This window comes from Amblyomma americanum, chromosome 3 (assembly GCF_052857255.1).
Source record: "Amblyomma americanum isolate KBUSLIRL-KWMA chromosome 3, ASM5285725v1, whole genome shotgun sequence".
In the NCBI taxonomy this organism is placed as follows: Eukaryota; Metazoa; Arthropoda; class Arachnida; order Ixodida; family Ixodidae; genus Amblyomma; species Amblyomma americanum.
Window position 1 is genome coordinate 54,137,542 of NC_135499.1, and position 16,884 is coordinate 54,154,425.

Here is a 16,884-nt window from a genome sequence, read left to right on the forward strand (position 1 = left end):
GAGTACAATAGCTGCAAAGTTATCGAATGGGTGCCCAAGGTTGTTGATGTGTTTTGAAAGTGGGAGATTTGGCTGTGTCCGCACATGTGATCTGTGGTTGTTGATGCGAATTCTGAACGGTGTAACTGTCTGCCCTACGTACTGAGCTTTACAGGTTCCACATTCCAGGAGGTAGACAACATTAGCGCTGTCGCATGAAAAGTTACCTTTTATCTTAAATGAGAAGGATGACGCTGTGCTTTTAGCACTGGTTGTTGTTGTCATCATCGAACAGAGTTTGCACCTAGGTTTGTTGCATGGCGCGGATCCTCTGAAGCTACGGTTGCCGATTGTAGACGATGTTATCATATCCCGGATGTTCCTTGCGCGCCTATACACAACACGTGGGGGATCAGGGATAACTTCTTTCATCTTTTCACTCTGTTGAAGGATGTTGTGGTGTTTTTTAAGAATCGTGCTAACATTGGGCATTGAAGCCGAATGGGTAAGGACCAGAGAGACTTGATAGTCCGGGCGTGGCTGCTTTTTGCCATTTATCAGTTCGCGCCGGTCATGCTTTGAAGCTTTCTTGACTGAATCGTCGATGACTGACAATGGGTGCCTCTGTCGTGCTAGGTCCACATGGAGTTGCTCGCAGTTTGATTAAAAGTCGCCTTCTTTAGAGCAAATCCTACGGAAAAGTAGGGACTGACTGTAAGCGATGGATGTTTTACAATGGCGAGTGTGACTGCTCTGGTAGTGTAGGTACTGGTGACGGTCGGTGGGTCTTCTGTAGACTGTTGTCTCAAGTTTGTTATTAGTGATGGTCACCTGGACGTCAAGAAAATTCATTGTCGAGGCTGAATGCGACGAGGAAAACGAGATGTTAGGATGAGTGCTGTTGAAGTCCGAAATAAACTTAGTGAGTTTTCTTCACCACGTGTCCAGACCATAAATATGTCATCGATGAATCTTCTGTAAAATATTAGTTTAAGGGGAACGTTATTGAGGAATTTCGTCTCAAGCACAGCCATGAATATATTAGCGTAATTTGGTCCAATTTTGGTTCCCATTGACGTTCCACATATTTGCACATAGTGCTGGCTATTAAACTAGAAGATATTTAACTCAAGTATCAGTATTAACATCTCTGCAAGTGTGCTGCCGTCAACCGGCTGTTTAGATTCTAAGCGCTCATAAGCATAGACGACTGCGTTGATGCCATCAGCATGTGGTATATTGGTGTACAGTGAAGCGACATCCAGGGTCACTAGTAGGGAATCATCTGGAATGACTAAGTCGAGAATTTCACTCAAAAAATGGGTGGTGTCCTTAACATAGGAAGGTTATAAGGAAGGGATATCCCTGATGAGGCTGTCGACATAACTCGAGATGTTTTCAGTAACGGTTTCAATTCCAGAGACAATTGGTCTTCCCGGATTGTTTTCTTTATGAATCTTTGGAAGAAGATAAAAACGTCCTGGACTTGAATGTAACGGAATTAGAGCTTTTTTGATCTTGTCCTCAATTTTCTTCTTTTTTTCCAAACCTAAAATAGATTCTGAAACTTTCTTATTATACTCTGGCGTAGGATCAGTAGGGAGAGCCTTGTAAAATGAGGAATCACTTAACTGCCTTTGGGCCTCATCAAGGTAATCCTTTTCATTCATAACTACGATGGCGCCACCTTTATCCGCTGGTTTTATTACGATGTCAGATCGGCTGCTGAGAGCCTGCAGCGCATTGCGTTCAAGCATTGTGAGATTAGGGCGATTCGAAAAGGATATCCTTTTGCACTGCCTTTATGTATAAATCTAGACACTTATCGCGCTGCGGAGGTGGTGTCCAATGAGTAATAGATCGAAGTTTTGGACCAGAATCTAATGTTTGGAGGCGACCGTGGTAGTATTCTCTCAGTCTAAGGTTTCGGGAGAAATTATCCAGATCTTTGTAAAGTTGAAGTCCATTAATTATACCGCTAGTGGGGCAAAAGTTGAGGCCCTTGGACAGCACCATGCACTCATCGTGTGGCAAAGTTACTGACGAGAAATTAACAACAATGTTTGGTGTAGATTGGGTGACTTTTAAGGTTGATTGACATGAGCCTGAATTGGGTGAACTGATTCTTATATCTGATGCAGAGGTTGGACTACTGGTTGAATGGAGCTGACAAATTTCTGATTCTGACGAATGGAGCTGCAGAGGAACCCCATCCCGAAGGAACTTCCTCTCTCTCTGAGTTAGGAGTGAACGCTGTTTCTTGTTTAGAAATAGCTTTAAAAGTGCAGTTTCCTTATCGGTCAGATGAACGCCTTTGCGTAGCTGAGCTTCCTTGAGCCTCAAAGCGTCCAGACAAGACTTATCATGTTGGATTACAATATCCATTAGTTCTCTTGATGCTTTCTGAATTATGTCCTGCCAATGGGTTTTTAGAGGAAGCGATAAGTCCGATGTGGCTGGTTTTAAATATATTCTCATGCCTTTCGGAATCATACTTGCATGGCTATACAGGTCTCAGGTTTTCACATGATGTTCGTATCTAGCTCTTTTTTCTACAACCTTTCTTAATGTTAAAAACTTTTTCGATACAGAAGTTTCAATCAGTTCACGTTGGTCTTTAGCAAATAGTCAGTTCTTGGATGAATTTTCGACGACGTCCTTGTAGCTCCGCAGGGAGTAGCGCGGCTTTGGCTCAGGTGTCGCAGTGGATGGATTCTGCGTCGGTGGCGGTCTGGGTGTTTTGGGAATGCCGTGGGCATGGTCAGACCACGTTGGTTGTGCCCTTCTAGTAGATTTCCGGAGCAGGATCTGCTGGAGGTGACCCGCTATTATGGCCACACCTTCAAAACTGGGATGCAGGCCATCTGCGGCCATTACTCGTGCGGGTGGAAGCCACTCCAGCCCATGGCCCACGTAAAAGACTCCTCTTGTGCGCTGGCAGTGCTTGCGCAGCATGGTGTTGTATATATATATATATATATATATATATATATATATATATATATATATATATATATATATATATATATATATATATATATATATATATATATATATATATATATATATGAGGGCCACAACCACTCAGCCACCGCAGCCTCAGCGGGGCTGCCGGGGGCGGGCTGCCCACTGGGACCACGCGGCAGCCCCGCGGGCCGGAAACCTTTCACGGTTTCCGCACACATGTATTATTATAATTTTTTTCTTTTTTTAACTTCCATTTGATCCTACGTGCTGGTTCAGTGTATACGGACGGCGTTCGGCAGCTGAGTACGGGGTTGTGGGGTCTAATCCCGGCTGCACATCGGTGGCGGAGAAATGCCAAACATCCCGTGCGGTGTATCAAGAGCACTCGGTTACTTAACCGGAAGACACAGAATCAATCCCAACATCTGAGGCCGCATTTCGGTGAAGGCGAAACGCAAAAGGCATCTCTGTGCTTTGCGATATCAGCACACGTTAAAGAACCCCAGGTAGTCGAAATTAATCGGGAGCCCTGCACTATGGTGTCCTCCATAGCCCCTGTGTCGATTCGGAACGTTAGACCCCGTAACGTTAAATCCCGGGATGTTAGACCCCGCAGAACGCAGTGCAGTCCAAACTAATCCGGTGCCTTCCATTGCGGTTATTCTTTTCCTCACCTTCCCTCGTCTATACTCTTCCAGCGATGTTCGGGTGCCCACCGCGAGTGAGACACTCACTACTTCTTTCCTCTCACTACAGATACCCTACAACACAGCACGCGAATAGCAGGCGCAACAGTTTTAGGTGCTTACATATATTCTGTCACAATAACTGCATGTGGCACATATGTAGATTTCTAGGAGCTGCAGATGACATCAGCAAGCTTAGGGCAGAACTGCCAAAACTATTATGCTGGTCCGAAGTGGGAATTGCCAGATATGGTCTCATGAAATAATGACTGGTGCCCGTCAGCCCAGCAAAAATGCTAATTCAACGTCGGATAGCCGAGGCGTGTCTGGAAAGCATGGGCAAGAAATCGAGAATAAATCTCTTGTCTAAAAATGGTGCAGAATGTGGCTTCGCGTCGGCAAGCAGGTGAACTGATGCAAGCTGTGTGGACAACCTCAACGCTGGTTCAGTGAAACGGCGATGAGGTTGAGAGGTTGCAGTCAGCACTTTGCAGACTTCAATGACTCGTTTTATGACGGTAGTTTTACTTAATCATTTATTTACACAATACTTCGAGCTTTGCAATAGGCGGTATGCAGGAGTTGGAGAAAGACAATTTTTACAAAATACACAGTTCGAAATACAAAGAACTCCTCCGAAAGAAAAACTGTCGCATATTCAGAAGGCAATGCTGAGAATCACTTCACGGAAAGAGAAACCGATAAAACAAACTGCTTATACAGTTGTGCTGGTTCTACCGCTAACGACGCTACCGCGTTTGAAAGCAACGAAGTTTCCGGCGATGTATGCTCGGTGCCTGTTGCTGACTGAGGCTGAGTGAACGCGAGATTCTCGGAGCTTGGAAGCTCTGCCTGTTTCACAAATCACTTGGAGGTGGAAATTATTATCTACGCTTACGCTCTAGGGTGGTGCGCTTAAGTAAGCGTGTAATTACACTACGCACTGTTTTATGTTAGTAAACCGGACGTTCAAGGACTTTTTGCAGATACAACCGCCGAGCCGACTGACAAACCGTCCAAGTCTCAGTTATCGACCGGATAATGCACAAAATATCTCCCAATCTTGACTATTACTTTTATTTAAATTTACGTTTAGTATATAGTGTGTTCTTTCGTGGGTAGCTCTTTTTACTCTGCAAGAAATAACGAGCTACCTTAAGAAAGTCGCAAACGATTTTTTTTCAGCTTGGTCTTCGGTTCTGTTTTACCGCTCCTATGATGTGAAACCAGAGAAAAAATTATAAGCGCAGAATCTCGCACCACAGACTACTTAAAGTAACTAGAAAATAAAGTAAAAGGAGGGCTGGACTACGTTTTAGTATGCGACAAATGATGTATAATGTATTTGCTAACACAGACTGATAAGTTTAAAACGGCGAAATTTCAGTTTCTATCAGTATCCTAATTGCCGAGACAATATTTCCTAGAACGACTTCAATCTCCTTACTTTATAGTTGAAACATTGGCGCATAACCAAGTGGCGCACTCCCTTAATCTCTATGTCTCCAAAGTACTTGCAAGCACTCTTAGTTTAATCCGTCTCAGCTATATTTCTTAGGGAACCAGCGCAACGGCCGAGGCCAAAGAGGAGAGTACGGGACACCACTGTGTCTTGTCCCGTCCTCTCCTCATTGTCCTACCGATTCGCCCATCAGTTCGTGTTATACATTTTAGCTGATCCAAGGAGCCATCTACCATTGCCTGCAATTAACATGAGTGGACCCTTTATTTTTTCTCATGTTTTAGGGCGGGCCGACAAGAAGGCCTGCTGGAGCCGCTTTACAAATTCATCTACCTCTGCGGTACATGGCTGCAGAATTCATGTTACTGTTCATATCGCGAAAACAGTAGCACACGCGTAAAAAGGAGAGGAAAGCAGAAAACAATAACTGACTTTTCCTATGCCTAATTTGTCTGACACGTGCTTTTGAAGGAATACGCGGCAAGTAGGACGGACGTTAGTACATTTATCATCACCAACAATAACATCATCACAAAAACGTCGATACTAGAAACACTAAACAAACATTAAAAACGCACACAGCAAAGCACAAAAACACAATGTGTGCTCTCCTCTCCTCCACTAGATTGGACCTTCAAGTGGCACTATAGATTAGTCGAAGGCAAAGCGCGACCAAAAATGGATAAAAGAAATGAGAAAGAGAGCGCATTTCTGCGGCGCCTATTCCTAGAGCACGTGAGATGCCGACCACCCATTACACAAAAAGAGGAGTCGTAGGTTCGTTGAGATAAGATCGCACAGATACCTAGGAGTGACATATTGTTTTGGCATTTTATTCATGATTTGCTGAATTTATTAAGTGTTTATTTTTGTTCAGTCTTTACATGCATATATCTATATCACTGTAGCAGAAATAAGTGAAAATTCGTCGAGGGCGATGCACTCTGCGGTGTTGGAACATCCGTCGAGATTTTAGGGCCTGTTTAAAATCACCGCTACACTCGACGAGGGCGATCACTCGCCCTTGAGCGCAGAAAGCAGCTCCGTTCAAACTGCACTGAATGCGCGGCAGTATTACGGCTGGGCGCTAAGCGAAGATTCGCTTTCGTTATCAATCATCGAAGTGTTGGGGTAGGAGGGAAGGCTGCCGTTGTTTTTCTCACGCACAAGGCAAGGCGAGCAATCGAGGTGTTTCTTGATCGGCGGTGGCGACCGGTTGTGGTGCGTCACGTGACTCGCCTCGCGAATCCTCCGCGGGCGCTGAACACTTGTTTACTGTTTTTTACCTGAGTGCTCTCGCTCGACACCGTCTTGGTGCCAAGTTGCTGCGCGATCCGTAGTCGTCGCGGTCGCATAACAGCTGGGGGAATCTGCATCAGTCGGTGAGTGCTTGTACACTGTGCCGCTTGATAAGAAAGAAGTAATGCTATTGAAAACTTATGAAGGATGGTTGGAGATCTACAAGAAAAACACCGACAATATCTGTCTGAACAAGCCGTGCACTTCAGCTTCCCAGGGGTCTTCAGTACATCTCAATACCGATAACTTTCGATAGCGAGGTGCAGCTGACATGGCGATGCGGTGCTCTGTTATTTGCTACACGGTATTGGCCTTCTTCAAACGATAATTGATTGAAGCGGCACTTAGTTACAGTAGTTTTAGTTCAGGTATTCTAGTGGACAAGTATGAGTAATGACACAGAATGCGCAGAAAAAAAAAGTCCCGCTATCTACTTCAACTTTTGAGGGCCTCAAGTATTTCAGTACTAAAAATTTCCGATGCCGAAATGCAGCTGACCTGACGTATCAGTGCACGGTTATTTATCGATAAGGTATTCAGCGCCAACTGTTTAAAATAACTTTGATTCCAGCTGCGCTTGTGAATGGACAGTAATTGCAAACATGGAGTGCCATGGTGTGTTACTTCATACTGCTCTGTCCACAGCATTCCACCGATAAAAAATATGACTGGTAATTAACGTTAACATAAAGGTTATTTACGCGCAGGAAAGCCTTACATCACTGAGGACTACGATTTATTCATAATAGATTATTTCAATGTCTGTTTGCTTTTATGCCTCATTGCGGATAATAATTATTGCGCAGAATGCATGCATTTATGCATGTTCGAATCCGTAGCAATGCTAAGGTAGGCGCCTGTAATAAATCCTCAAGGTTTTTTCTTCCCTTCATATTTTTTCGTGTCGCAAACTAACGTTCTATATTTATGCTCCTAGGCTAAAGGAAAAGTGGTCTCGCATTATCATGGCATCACGAAGAAACTGTAATTATTTTCTGCGAGCCCTGGTTTTCGTGACCGCCTTTGCCTTCATCCGGTCCGAACTTCTTGAACGCAGGCCGCAGTTATGTCGGTACCAGGATGCTTGGAAGGTAAGCGATGAATAGTGCACAAATGCTATCGACTTCATTTAACAGGCTAACCTCCTGTTAATGTAGAAGTTTTCGTATTCTGATGAAAGGCGAGTAATTGACATTTGATTTTGTGTGAAAGTACGTTTGCAAGCTGCTGCCTAACAGCTTAAAGGCCCACGTCCGGTATTAATATGTCAAGCTCCTTGCTTCGAAATGTAATTAAACGATGTAACGCTAGTTATTGGGCTCCAATGTATTTAAAACTTTGTACTTCCGGAATATTTAGTTCTTAAACAAGTGTGTAGATTTAGAAAAAAGTTGGGAACGTAAAATGTGGTGCAGCGTGTGGAGAGGACGAATGTGTGAAATTTTTCCTGTTATTTTTGTCTTTAACGATTGAAGTGATGTTCGCTGGGCGCTGCCTAATGCCTCCTAGCAAAACAATACAAAACAAAATGAACCTTTTCATCTTTTAATGCAGGCATTGAAAGTACCAGGGAAGTATTATCTCGTAATGAGATCGTACGAGAAAGAGCCGTTTTACAAAAACAGGAAATGCGTCTACAATGAGCTGGTTTCTGTCAACGAGGAGGAGAGGTACACCGTGAATATCATTGGATCTATCGATCCCAGCGACGGGTCAAGGTAAGAATGCTGTCTAACCACTTTTTTTAGCGGTGCAACTCACAGAATATTTTGCGGCAATGATTCAGTCAGAAAGGAGTCTCCTACAAACAAATCAAGATCCCAAACGAGTCCAAACTTCTGATCTTTGAAAGAACGCTAACAAAAGTTATCGACGTAGTACGAAATAAAAAAGAGGCTATGGTACCACAGCTTCTGGATGACATTTATAAACTCATACTAGCCTGAACCAGTGTTTACGGCCACGGGTGTAAAAATTCCCATTAGCTGTATTTTTGTTTTCAATGCAGAACTCCTTAGCCACTGATTTGTAAACCTAGTATGCGCTCGCTCATTTGCGATATTTATATCTGCATGGATTTTGAAAGCAGTTACACCTTTTTTCTGTGTTTCTTTCCTGCATTTGTACGCCTAATGTTTTTCTGGAAGCACCAAACTTGTAAGCTTTGTTGTCCAGGAGAACTGGGAAGCTAATTTTTTTCTCGGTCTATTAGTTTAAGAACGTTTAATGCATCTTAAACAACTGCGGATTCAGAAGAAGAGAAAATTTTCTCAACTTAATGAATTTCTGTACAAAACTCTTGTGTTATTTCGCCATCACTGAAAAGGTACGGACATTTTTTTTTTCGAACAGGAGCATAAATTGTCTTTCGAACTGAACTGTCAGGGTACCGGTCAGAGCGACGTACGGACACCACAAAGCAAACGAGGTGCAAAATATCCGACGGTACGTGAACTGGATAAATTGAGGCTGAGACAAAGTGGTGGCAGAGTTGCCTCTAGCACTGAATGGAAACACATATGGCGCCTAAACATGCACATCAAAGAAACCTAGGTGGTCGAAATTATTCCGGAGCCCTCCACAATGCCTCCTTCAAAGCCATTGCGCTTTGAGACGTTAAACTCTAAATACCATACCATACCATACACATACCATACCATACCATACCATTCCGTACCATACCATACCATACCGTAGCAGCTCCTCTGCTAAAGCGGGGGCAGCGGAAGCGCACTGATGCCAACAAAAAATAAATTTGTCACTATTGTTTTCTGGTCACGGATATTTTTGAATTGAAGCTAAAGAAATACAACCTTTCCCAGTTGTTCCCTATGACAGGAGCTCTTTTCTGAACCAAATACAAAGGCCGCATTTATTTTTTTTAAATAAAAGATCTTCTACAATTGCTCAATATATTGCTGGATGGCAAAAAAAAGACTAAATAAAAAGTTGTGTGGCTGCAGTTTGCGTCAGTATGTGCAGCACCCATGCAGCAAAATCAAAACACAAAATCTCTGGCAGAGGTGCATTGCTTGCGGGAAAAATGTGCATTGAATGCACAAAAAAAAAGCGTTATCAAAAACACAATTTGAACTTGGTCACGCAATCACTACCCTAAAATGGGCCTGGCGCATAGTCTTTCACTTCATTTAATTCTAATTGCGCAAAAAATCTTTTTTTTTGTGAATTTCATCACTCATCATCAAATCAATTATCACAGAAACCTCGATACAAAGAACGCTAAATTAACATTAAAAGGCACAAAGCAAAGCACAACTCTATGTGTGCTTTCCCTTCACCGCATCCACGGATTTGTAGAGAAACAAGCCGTCGTTATATTTTCAACGTGTTTGGAAAGCGAAAAGCAGCCGAGAGCGTTCTTAAAGTCGAAATTTACGGTGCATGACACGCAAAAAAAACTTGTAACTGTAGTAAAGCGACAAGCAAGCTCCATTGCGCCCATAGTGAAACTATTAAATGCCAGACGCTTTTGGTGCACTACGTTTGATGAAATTAATAAAAACACTTATCTTAATCGCTTGTTCTTTCTCTTCATGCCATCAACAGGCACGCGAATAATGCCTGCCTGGAGTCATACCTAATTTACTGCGCGCGTTGGCGAGATTCGTATGACGGTACGGAATACACCTAATTCAATGGCAAATTTGTAATCTTTCAAACTGTTACCGCAGAATAGTTGACAAAATAGATCAATCACCTCCATTGTCCAGCAGCAAAAAAAAAAAAACACGCTAAATTGCACTTTATGTAAAATATGGAACTATTTTCCTCTTACACAACTATTCCCACTATATGATATAGCGGAGTTCTAAAAATCGCCTTGACATGCTATGCAAATATTCGCCTTCTCGTATTACCGTTTCTTGTTATGGCATGTATAAATGTTACATCCTAGTGTTGTAACCACTGGGATTTTTACTTTAAGATTCCACGTGCCTTGTGCCTTCTTGTGTTGCATGCGCGAAATGTGCTGCCCAAAGCCCCAGTCCGATGTCTTATATGTCACTCTTTCTCTGTGATCCCCCGGAAAACTACTTTTGAGGAAGAAGTTAATGAACTTCGCACTCTATTTCAATGCCTTTCAGCACTCATACGAGCATGCTGTTCGGACAATATGTTATTAAGGAATCCCAGTAATTTTAAAGAGCACAATTAAAAATAATTTTGTGTTACTTTTTATTTTTTTATTTATTTATCTTATTTGTACATCCTGCAGCCCCTACAGGGGCTATCGCAGGAGTGGACATCAACATTCAAGACCTAAAGACATGGTAGAAAAAAAATTGAAACATCAAAGATGAATACATAGATAAAAATGGCACAAATTGGGAGCATGGGTACAGTAAATAAAGAGATTACGAATCAGTTATGGCCTGTACAAAATTGTCTATAGGGAGGGAGCGCACTGGACCGGGCAATGTATTTCAGTGTTCGGTGGTGTGCGGAAAGAAACTATATTTAAACTCAATAGAGCGAGCAAAGTAAGGTGAAAAATTAAGTTAATGATAACTTCTGGTTGACAATGGTATGGCACTCGTGATGTACCTGTCGCTTGAGAGTCGATATAGTGCGAATTAGCGACACAGTGGAGAAATTTTAACGATTCTTGTTCCCGGCGAGTAGCAAGGGTAGCGATTTCTAATGATTTCAGGTCAGAAGAGGGTGAAAAATCACTGCTATATTTATTACATATGAAGCAAACTGATTTCTTTTGGATGGTCTCAATTTTCTTCATCTCTGTTACCTTGTAAGGGATCCACACGAAACAAGCGTAGTCGAGGATTGGGCGGAACTGGACGCATTGCTAGACCTATAGTGTTCCTAAGTTCAGTTCTCGCAACGAAAGGTTACAAATGTGAAATAATAGACGGTATCTCGGATCATAAAGCAGTCCTAGTTTCGATTACTTGTACCATTCATGAGCCGCGATATGCCTTCACGTCCTTTCCAGATCTAAATAGTGCCGATCAAGTTTCTATCACTGACTGTCTTGCTGATCGTTTCGCTGAATTTCCAGTGCTTAGTGAAACAAGTGACGTTGACACTTTAGTTCCTTTTTTTTTAGAATACTGTTAAAACCTGCATTAATCGTTTTGTCCCTGTTAAAACTAAAAACAAAAATTTAAATGCTCCCTAGATTAATCAGAATATTTTGCTTCTGTCACGTCGGCTAAAAAGGTTGAGATAATCGAGATTATGTTCTAAGCCTTAAAAAATCACCCAGTTCAACAAAGCAAAAGAAGAGCTCCGTGTTTTGATAAGTTCTGCTAAAGATGTTTGTTTTTGTCTTCAACTGCAAAAGCTATTGATCAGCAACCAAAAACAATTTGGTCCACGATCCTTCCTAAGGATACTCTATCGAATTCATTTTTTTGTTAACAATCAATTATTTCCCAATCCCAAGACCATTTCAGACGCTTTTAAGTCATTCTTTCAGTCTGTTTTTGAACATGACAATTTATTCACTCCCTCATCCCTTTATGCGGAATCATCTTAATTGATGATGTAACAGTTTCCTTGGAGAATGTTCTCAAAATGATACGGAATTTGGATGTGAAGAAATCAAGCGGGCCTGATGGAATCCCCAATGCATTCCTCGTTAGATACTCATTATGGACATCTAATTATCTACATGTTCTTATTAAATCTCTTAGTTCTGGTATGGTCCCTAAGTCCCGGAAATTGGCAAACAATCTGCCGTTTTTAAAATCAGGCAATAAGCAACATCTTGAAAACTACAGGCCTATCTCGCTTACGTCGTCATCTTGTAAAATGCTTGAGCACATCATCCATACAAACATCGTAAAATTTCTTAAATCCAATAACGTTCCATCTGATGTTTAGCATGGCTTCAGGCAAGGTTTTAGCACATCGACCCAATGAACGGAGTTCGTGCAGAACATTGCTCATATTCTGAACTGTGGTTGTCAATTTGACGCTCTTTTGATTGATTTTCAAAAGCATTTGACACTGTTATTCATTCTAGGTTAATGTTTAAATTAAATCCTAAATTAAAGAATTCAACCTTAGTCACCTGGATCTCAAATTTCCTCTCTGAGCGCTTACAGTTTGTTACCTACCGTTCACCCTAGTCTTTCGTCACCCCCGTAACACCTGGTGTGCCACGAGGCTCTGTCTTAGGACCTTTACTGTTTCTATTATATATAAATAACCTCCCTTGTAACATAACCTCAAAAATTCGCATGTAAGCTGATGACTGCGTTTTATATGACATCATTCACTCTTCAGATGATCATTCTCGCATTATTGAATCATTTTCTAGCTTCTCTAGGTGGTGTGAAAGTTGGGAGATGAATATTAACTTTCGTAAAACTATTGTCACGACATTAAGCAATAGTTCCTCTTAATCGGTTTTTGATTACTCTTTTCATAACATACCCTTTCAAAGGTTGTCCGAGTACAATTTTCTAGCAATTATTTTTACTTCCACGTTATCATGGTCCAAACATATTGACTTCATCTGTAGCAGAGCCCTAAAAATTTAGGGTATCTTAGACGAACATTAGCTTAGGCTTCGAAAGAAAGCAGGTTACTAATGTATGCCGTATCGTCTTTATTCACTTTCAAATTTGCTTACAAAAATCAGTCAGCGGCCCTTCTGATGCTGAGGCTGACGTTACAAGATAGAAGAGCGTATGATTCTTTGAGACAGCTATGGATTTTTATTTCGCGTGTTTTGTTGTTTTCAAGAGAATTTAGCACTTGCCTAGAGTAATATGTTGAACGGTTATTGCTGTGCACAATCAAAGCGTGATCGACATAGCTAAATGATTACAGTGATTTCCTTGCCTTCATCCCTTCAAGGTGGAAATTCTGGTCTCAGCACCTGCGTTTATATAAATTTCAAGACAAGAACCGCGCCAACGCTTTAGTCTTTGACTGCAGCATCGAAGCGAGACATTTTGGCCGCTTAAGTCGCCTCTATAAGCGGGCGCACATGTAATATCCTGAATAAATTATATGACTTTCTCCGCTTTCCAGGAGCAATCAAACGGCCTACGCATGGGTTCGTGCCTCGGAAGGCTATCCCATTCCCAACATCATACAGACATCGTTGACGCTTGGTAAGAGCAGCGGAATACTAAATCACACTAAATGCAATTGGTCTTTATATGCGCCCGCCTGATAAAGATTATCCAATATTCGCAACAAGTAAACTACAGTTCATTGCTCATGGAGACACCGCTGGCCCGGATAACCTTTGCGTTAGTTATGCTTCCTAACTTCAAAACAGATGAACAAACTGGTTGTCGTTTGGGCAGACATGCTACCCCTTCCATACCAGCGCTATGATTTGTAGATCCGAAAGTGCTAAGACCGAAAGCAAGCCCACCTGCCAGTAGGTGCCGCGTGGAGCTGAACATTCAAAGTCACCTCGGGAGTTTCGAATGTTTGGTGCATCCCAGTGATTTTCTATGGCCGTCGAAAATATTTGGTCTGAACACAGGAAGTAATTTATTGGTCAAAGTTTGCAGCGAGGACGATCGTTCGGCCGCGATAAGCAAGTTCGAGCAGAAAATCTCTAGATATCTAGTTTTTCCACGATTACAAGTTTAAAATATCCCTGTTGCGTTGCGCGGCGTTGGCTACTGGCGACCCAGAAATCATTTGATTAATTATGCGAGGGTGTGACCAAGCCATTTGAAACATTAACGAATGTGTGACTAAAAGCTCATAAATATGGCGTGGGAAGATGTCCCGTTATCCCGATTGTCCCAAAACAACGGCTCATTTCGCGTAGTAAATTTGTGGAGTCGTTATGAAAGGATCTTTAAATAATTGCTGTTGGACATTCTTCGTTAATTTGAGTTGTTCCTTTTGCCAAACAAGCTGACGCATAGATAACGGTCAGTGCCTCTGTCTGGCATTGTTCTGAGCAACAGCATACTCTAGGAGAATACAGGCGATAGCGCCGGAGGCTAAACATGTGCGCAAATTGCAATTTTAATTTGATAGTGATATTGGCAATAACGCGTAATATTGCTGACAAAAAAGAAAACACGCGAATCTGTCGGAATAAATGGGGAATTGCGCAATCAGCTTCACTCTTTCTTGAATGGTCGTGCAAGTTAACTACGCCTTGATCATGTGTCCGTGTGTATGTGCCTTCTGTAAGTGTCCGTTGCCGGCACAATTCTAGCTAGGGATTTTGTGCTGCTGTTCGTGTTTCTTAACATGCCTACGCAGTTCCTGCCACTCGAGTTATAGCTTCGCTGTGCATTTTGTCACATACGAAGGTAAAGCCTGTTTTCTTCGTTGTCTTTTTCTCTAGACAGAAAAAAAGTCGTGGAATTCCCGCTTGCTTTTACGGAATACGACAACTGTGAAATTCTGAGGGCGCCACATCGAAACAATGGTGAGGCGTTTGTGCATTTAGGGGAAAACTAAATCATTAAACATAATGATTCTTGGGCAAATTTTGCACGGACATATTTTGCACGGATGGATGTATTCAAGCTTTCATATTTTCCCCGAGCTATAACAGACTGGAATGACTCATTGTTTCCCCTGTCCTTTGATTGATGCGTTGTTAATTTCAATTATTGTTCTTTTTACCACCCTGCTTGGACCTTAACAAAGTCTACAGCATGGAATAGACAAATAAAATAAAAGTTGTGAATAACTCGTGCATAAGCTTGTTCAATTGGTTATAAGTAATTTTTTTTTTGCAGGCTGTGAACTCTGGGCGAAAGCTTCTGAAGTGAACAACATTGAATCCCTCTGTTTTTTTGTATATCACTTGCTCTGTGGACCAAAAAAGTACATGGTGTATGACAAAATTTTGTGCGGAGAAAAATAAAGTGGTTTTTTGCCCAATCCGGTGCACATTTCTTTTTTTTATACTTCCATCCCTCGTACACTGAACGCATGAAAATTGCGGGACACCTTCAGATGCGCAAAAATTCAAGACATGCCTTTAGACAATTTTACTTTATTGTGCAACGAGGATCTATATTTTGCGCAAAAAATATTTTGTAGAAACAAATCACTTCATTCCCGTGACGCCAATAAGGCTGTTCGTATTAATTCACTCCTAAAACTGAAGATGTGCAGTGAGTTTCATTCCTGTAATGTTACAACAAATTACTTTTAGATGGTATGCAAACCAATGAATACGAATGTCTTAATTGTATAGCCCTTTGTGGCCGCAGTTTTCCAACTAAAGGCGAGTAACACGCATCGCCACGCCTTTATCTAGGAGTCGCTTTTTGAAAAGTCGAGCAGAGGCTGGATTTCTTCACGGTATGCTTAGTATTTCTACTCGCTCCTTGATATTGATGGATGCAACCCACAAGTGCCGCTCTGTTTGATCATTGCGCCAAAACCCATGCCTAAGATGGGTACTTTGTGGCCATAAAACGTGTTCGGTGTCCTTGCGATCGGGTCGTGTCTCAGGATGCCTCAGCAGTTCATTACCGTGTCGGACGCCTTGCTGCCTCCGGGTGAACTAATTAGATCAAACTTCTGCCGCCTTATTTTGGCGGGTCTGTATCGAAGACATGACGGTTCGGTTTCACTGGCTTGCATTTAGTTCGGACTATCTGCCTTGATATTTATTTGATTTTTTTCTTGCAGTGGTGGAAGGTGACGGTGCTCCTTTTCGATTTCTCAGATGGCCATGGCTAACATCCAGTGTTTGCACGATGGGGTAGTGCGAAAGACACTTTTGATGAAAGAAGATTTTATTACATGCTGTCGGAAGAAGATTACGAGTTCTCCTTTGTAATTTTTTTCTTTCCTCCTGGTGTTAACTCTACTGGCCGGTGCTCCTTGCCTGACATTTCCTGTTAATATTACCCACATATGGCGCTGCGAGCAGTATTGCGTGCTGTGGGCGACGGTTATTGGTTTCCGATGAGGGTCGCGTTTTCAGACCCTGCGATAAGAAGCAAGCGCCACTTCCAGGCGCTGGCACCAACGTCTCTTTAAAAGTTGGTGTAAAATAAAATGTTGAGACTGGTCGCCATACGTCATTATACTTGCCTATCCTGTTTTCTAGATGCTGTTATGCTCACATCAGGCGCCTAAATACTAGTACAGGCGCAGTCGTAACATCCGTAGTTCACTTATAAAGGAATAGTGGTATATTTTGAAAATGCTAAGCCACTTTTTAGACAACCATAGTTCTCACAGTTCTCACTAGCCTATAAAGTACCACTTCCGGAGTATTGGTTATCAATCTCGGCATGGCGCTAATATAGGAACATTGGTGAGTGTGCTTCAAACTGAAAATATCTGAAGGCCACAACTCGTTCAAAACGCTGCCTGTCAGCGTGCGGCGGCGCTCGCTCGAGTCGTCTGCGTGCGGAATATATTAACAAATACTGGCGATTGCATGCATAAAATTCCAGCATGGATTTCGCAGTAGGCCACTCTTCTTGGTTTGTGGTATACTGTGGCGTAAAGGTAATCTTTATTCCAGAGAACAGGAAGTGTACTTTTAGGAAG

At 42.2% G+C, this 16,884-nt stretch overlaps 1 protein-coding gene across 1 annotated transcript; it reads left to right on the forward strand.

The window, feature by feature from the left end:
- The first annotated feature begins 6,318 nt into the window (after positions 1 to 6,318).
- Positions 6,319 to 15,252, forward strand: LOC144124604 (uncharacterized). Its single transcript, XM_077657396.1, has 6 exons — positions 6,319 to 6,476; positions 7,331 to 7,484; positions 7,948 to 8,111; positions 13,417 to 13,499; positions 14,708 to 14,791; positions 15,108 to 15,252. The coding sequence occupies exons 2-6, from the start codon at positions 7,359 to 7,361 to the stop codon at positions 15,233 to 15,235; spliced, it is 585 nt and encodes a 194-aa protein (XP_077513522.1). The 5' UTR covers positions 6,319 to 6,476; positions 7,331 to 7,358; the 3' UTR covers positions 15,236 to 15,252.
- Positions 15,253 to 16,884: the final 1,632 nt, after the last annotated feature.

Coding starts and splice junctions, on each gene's coding strand:
- LOC144124604 (XM_077657396.1), top strand. CDS start 7,359: ATGGCATCACGAAGAAACTGTAATTATTTTCTGCGAGCCCTGGTTTTC. Junction 8,112..13,416: donor GATCCCAGCGACGGGTCAAG/GTAAGAATGCTG, acceptor TCCGCTTTCCAG/GAGCAATCAAACGGCCTACG. Junction 14,792..15,107: donor GGCGCCACATCGAAACAATG/GTGAGGCGTTTG, acceptor TTTTTTTTGCAG/GCTGTGAACTCTGGGCGAAA.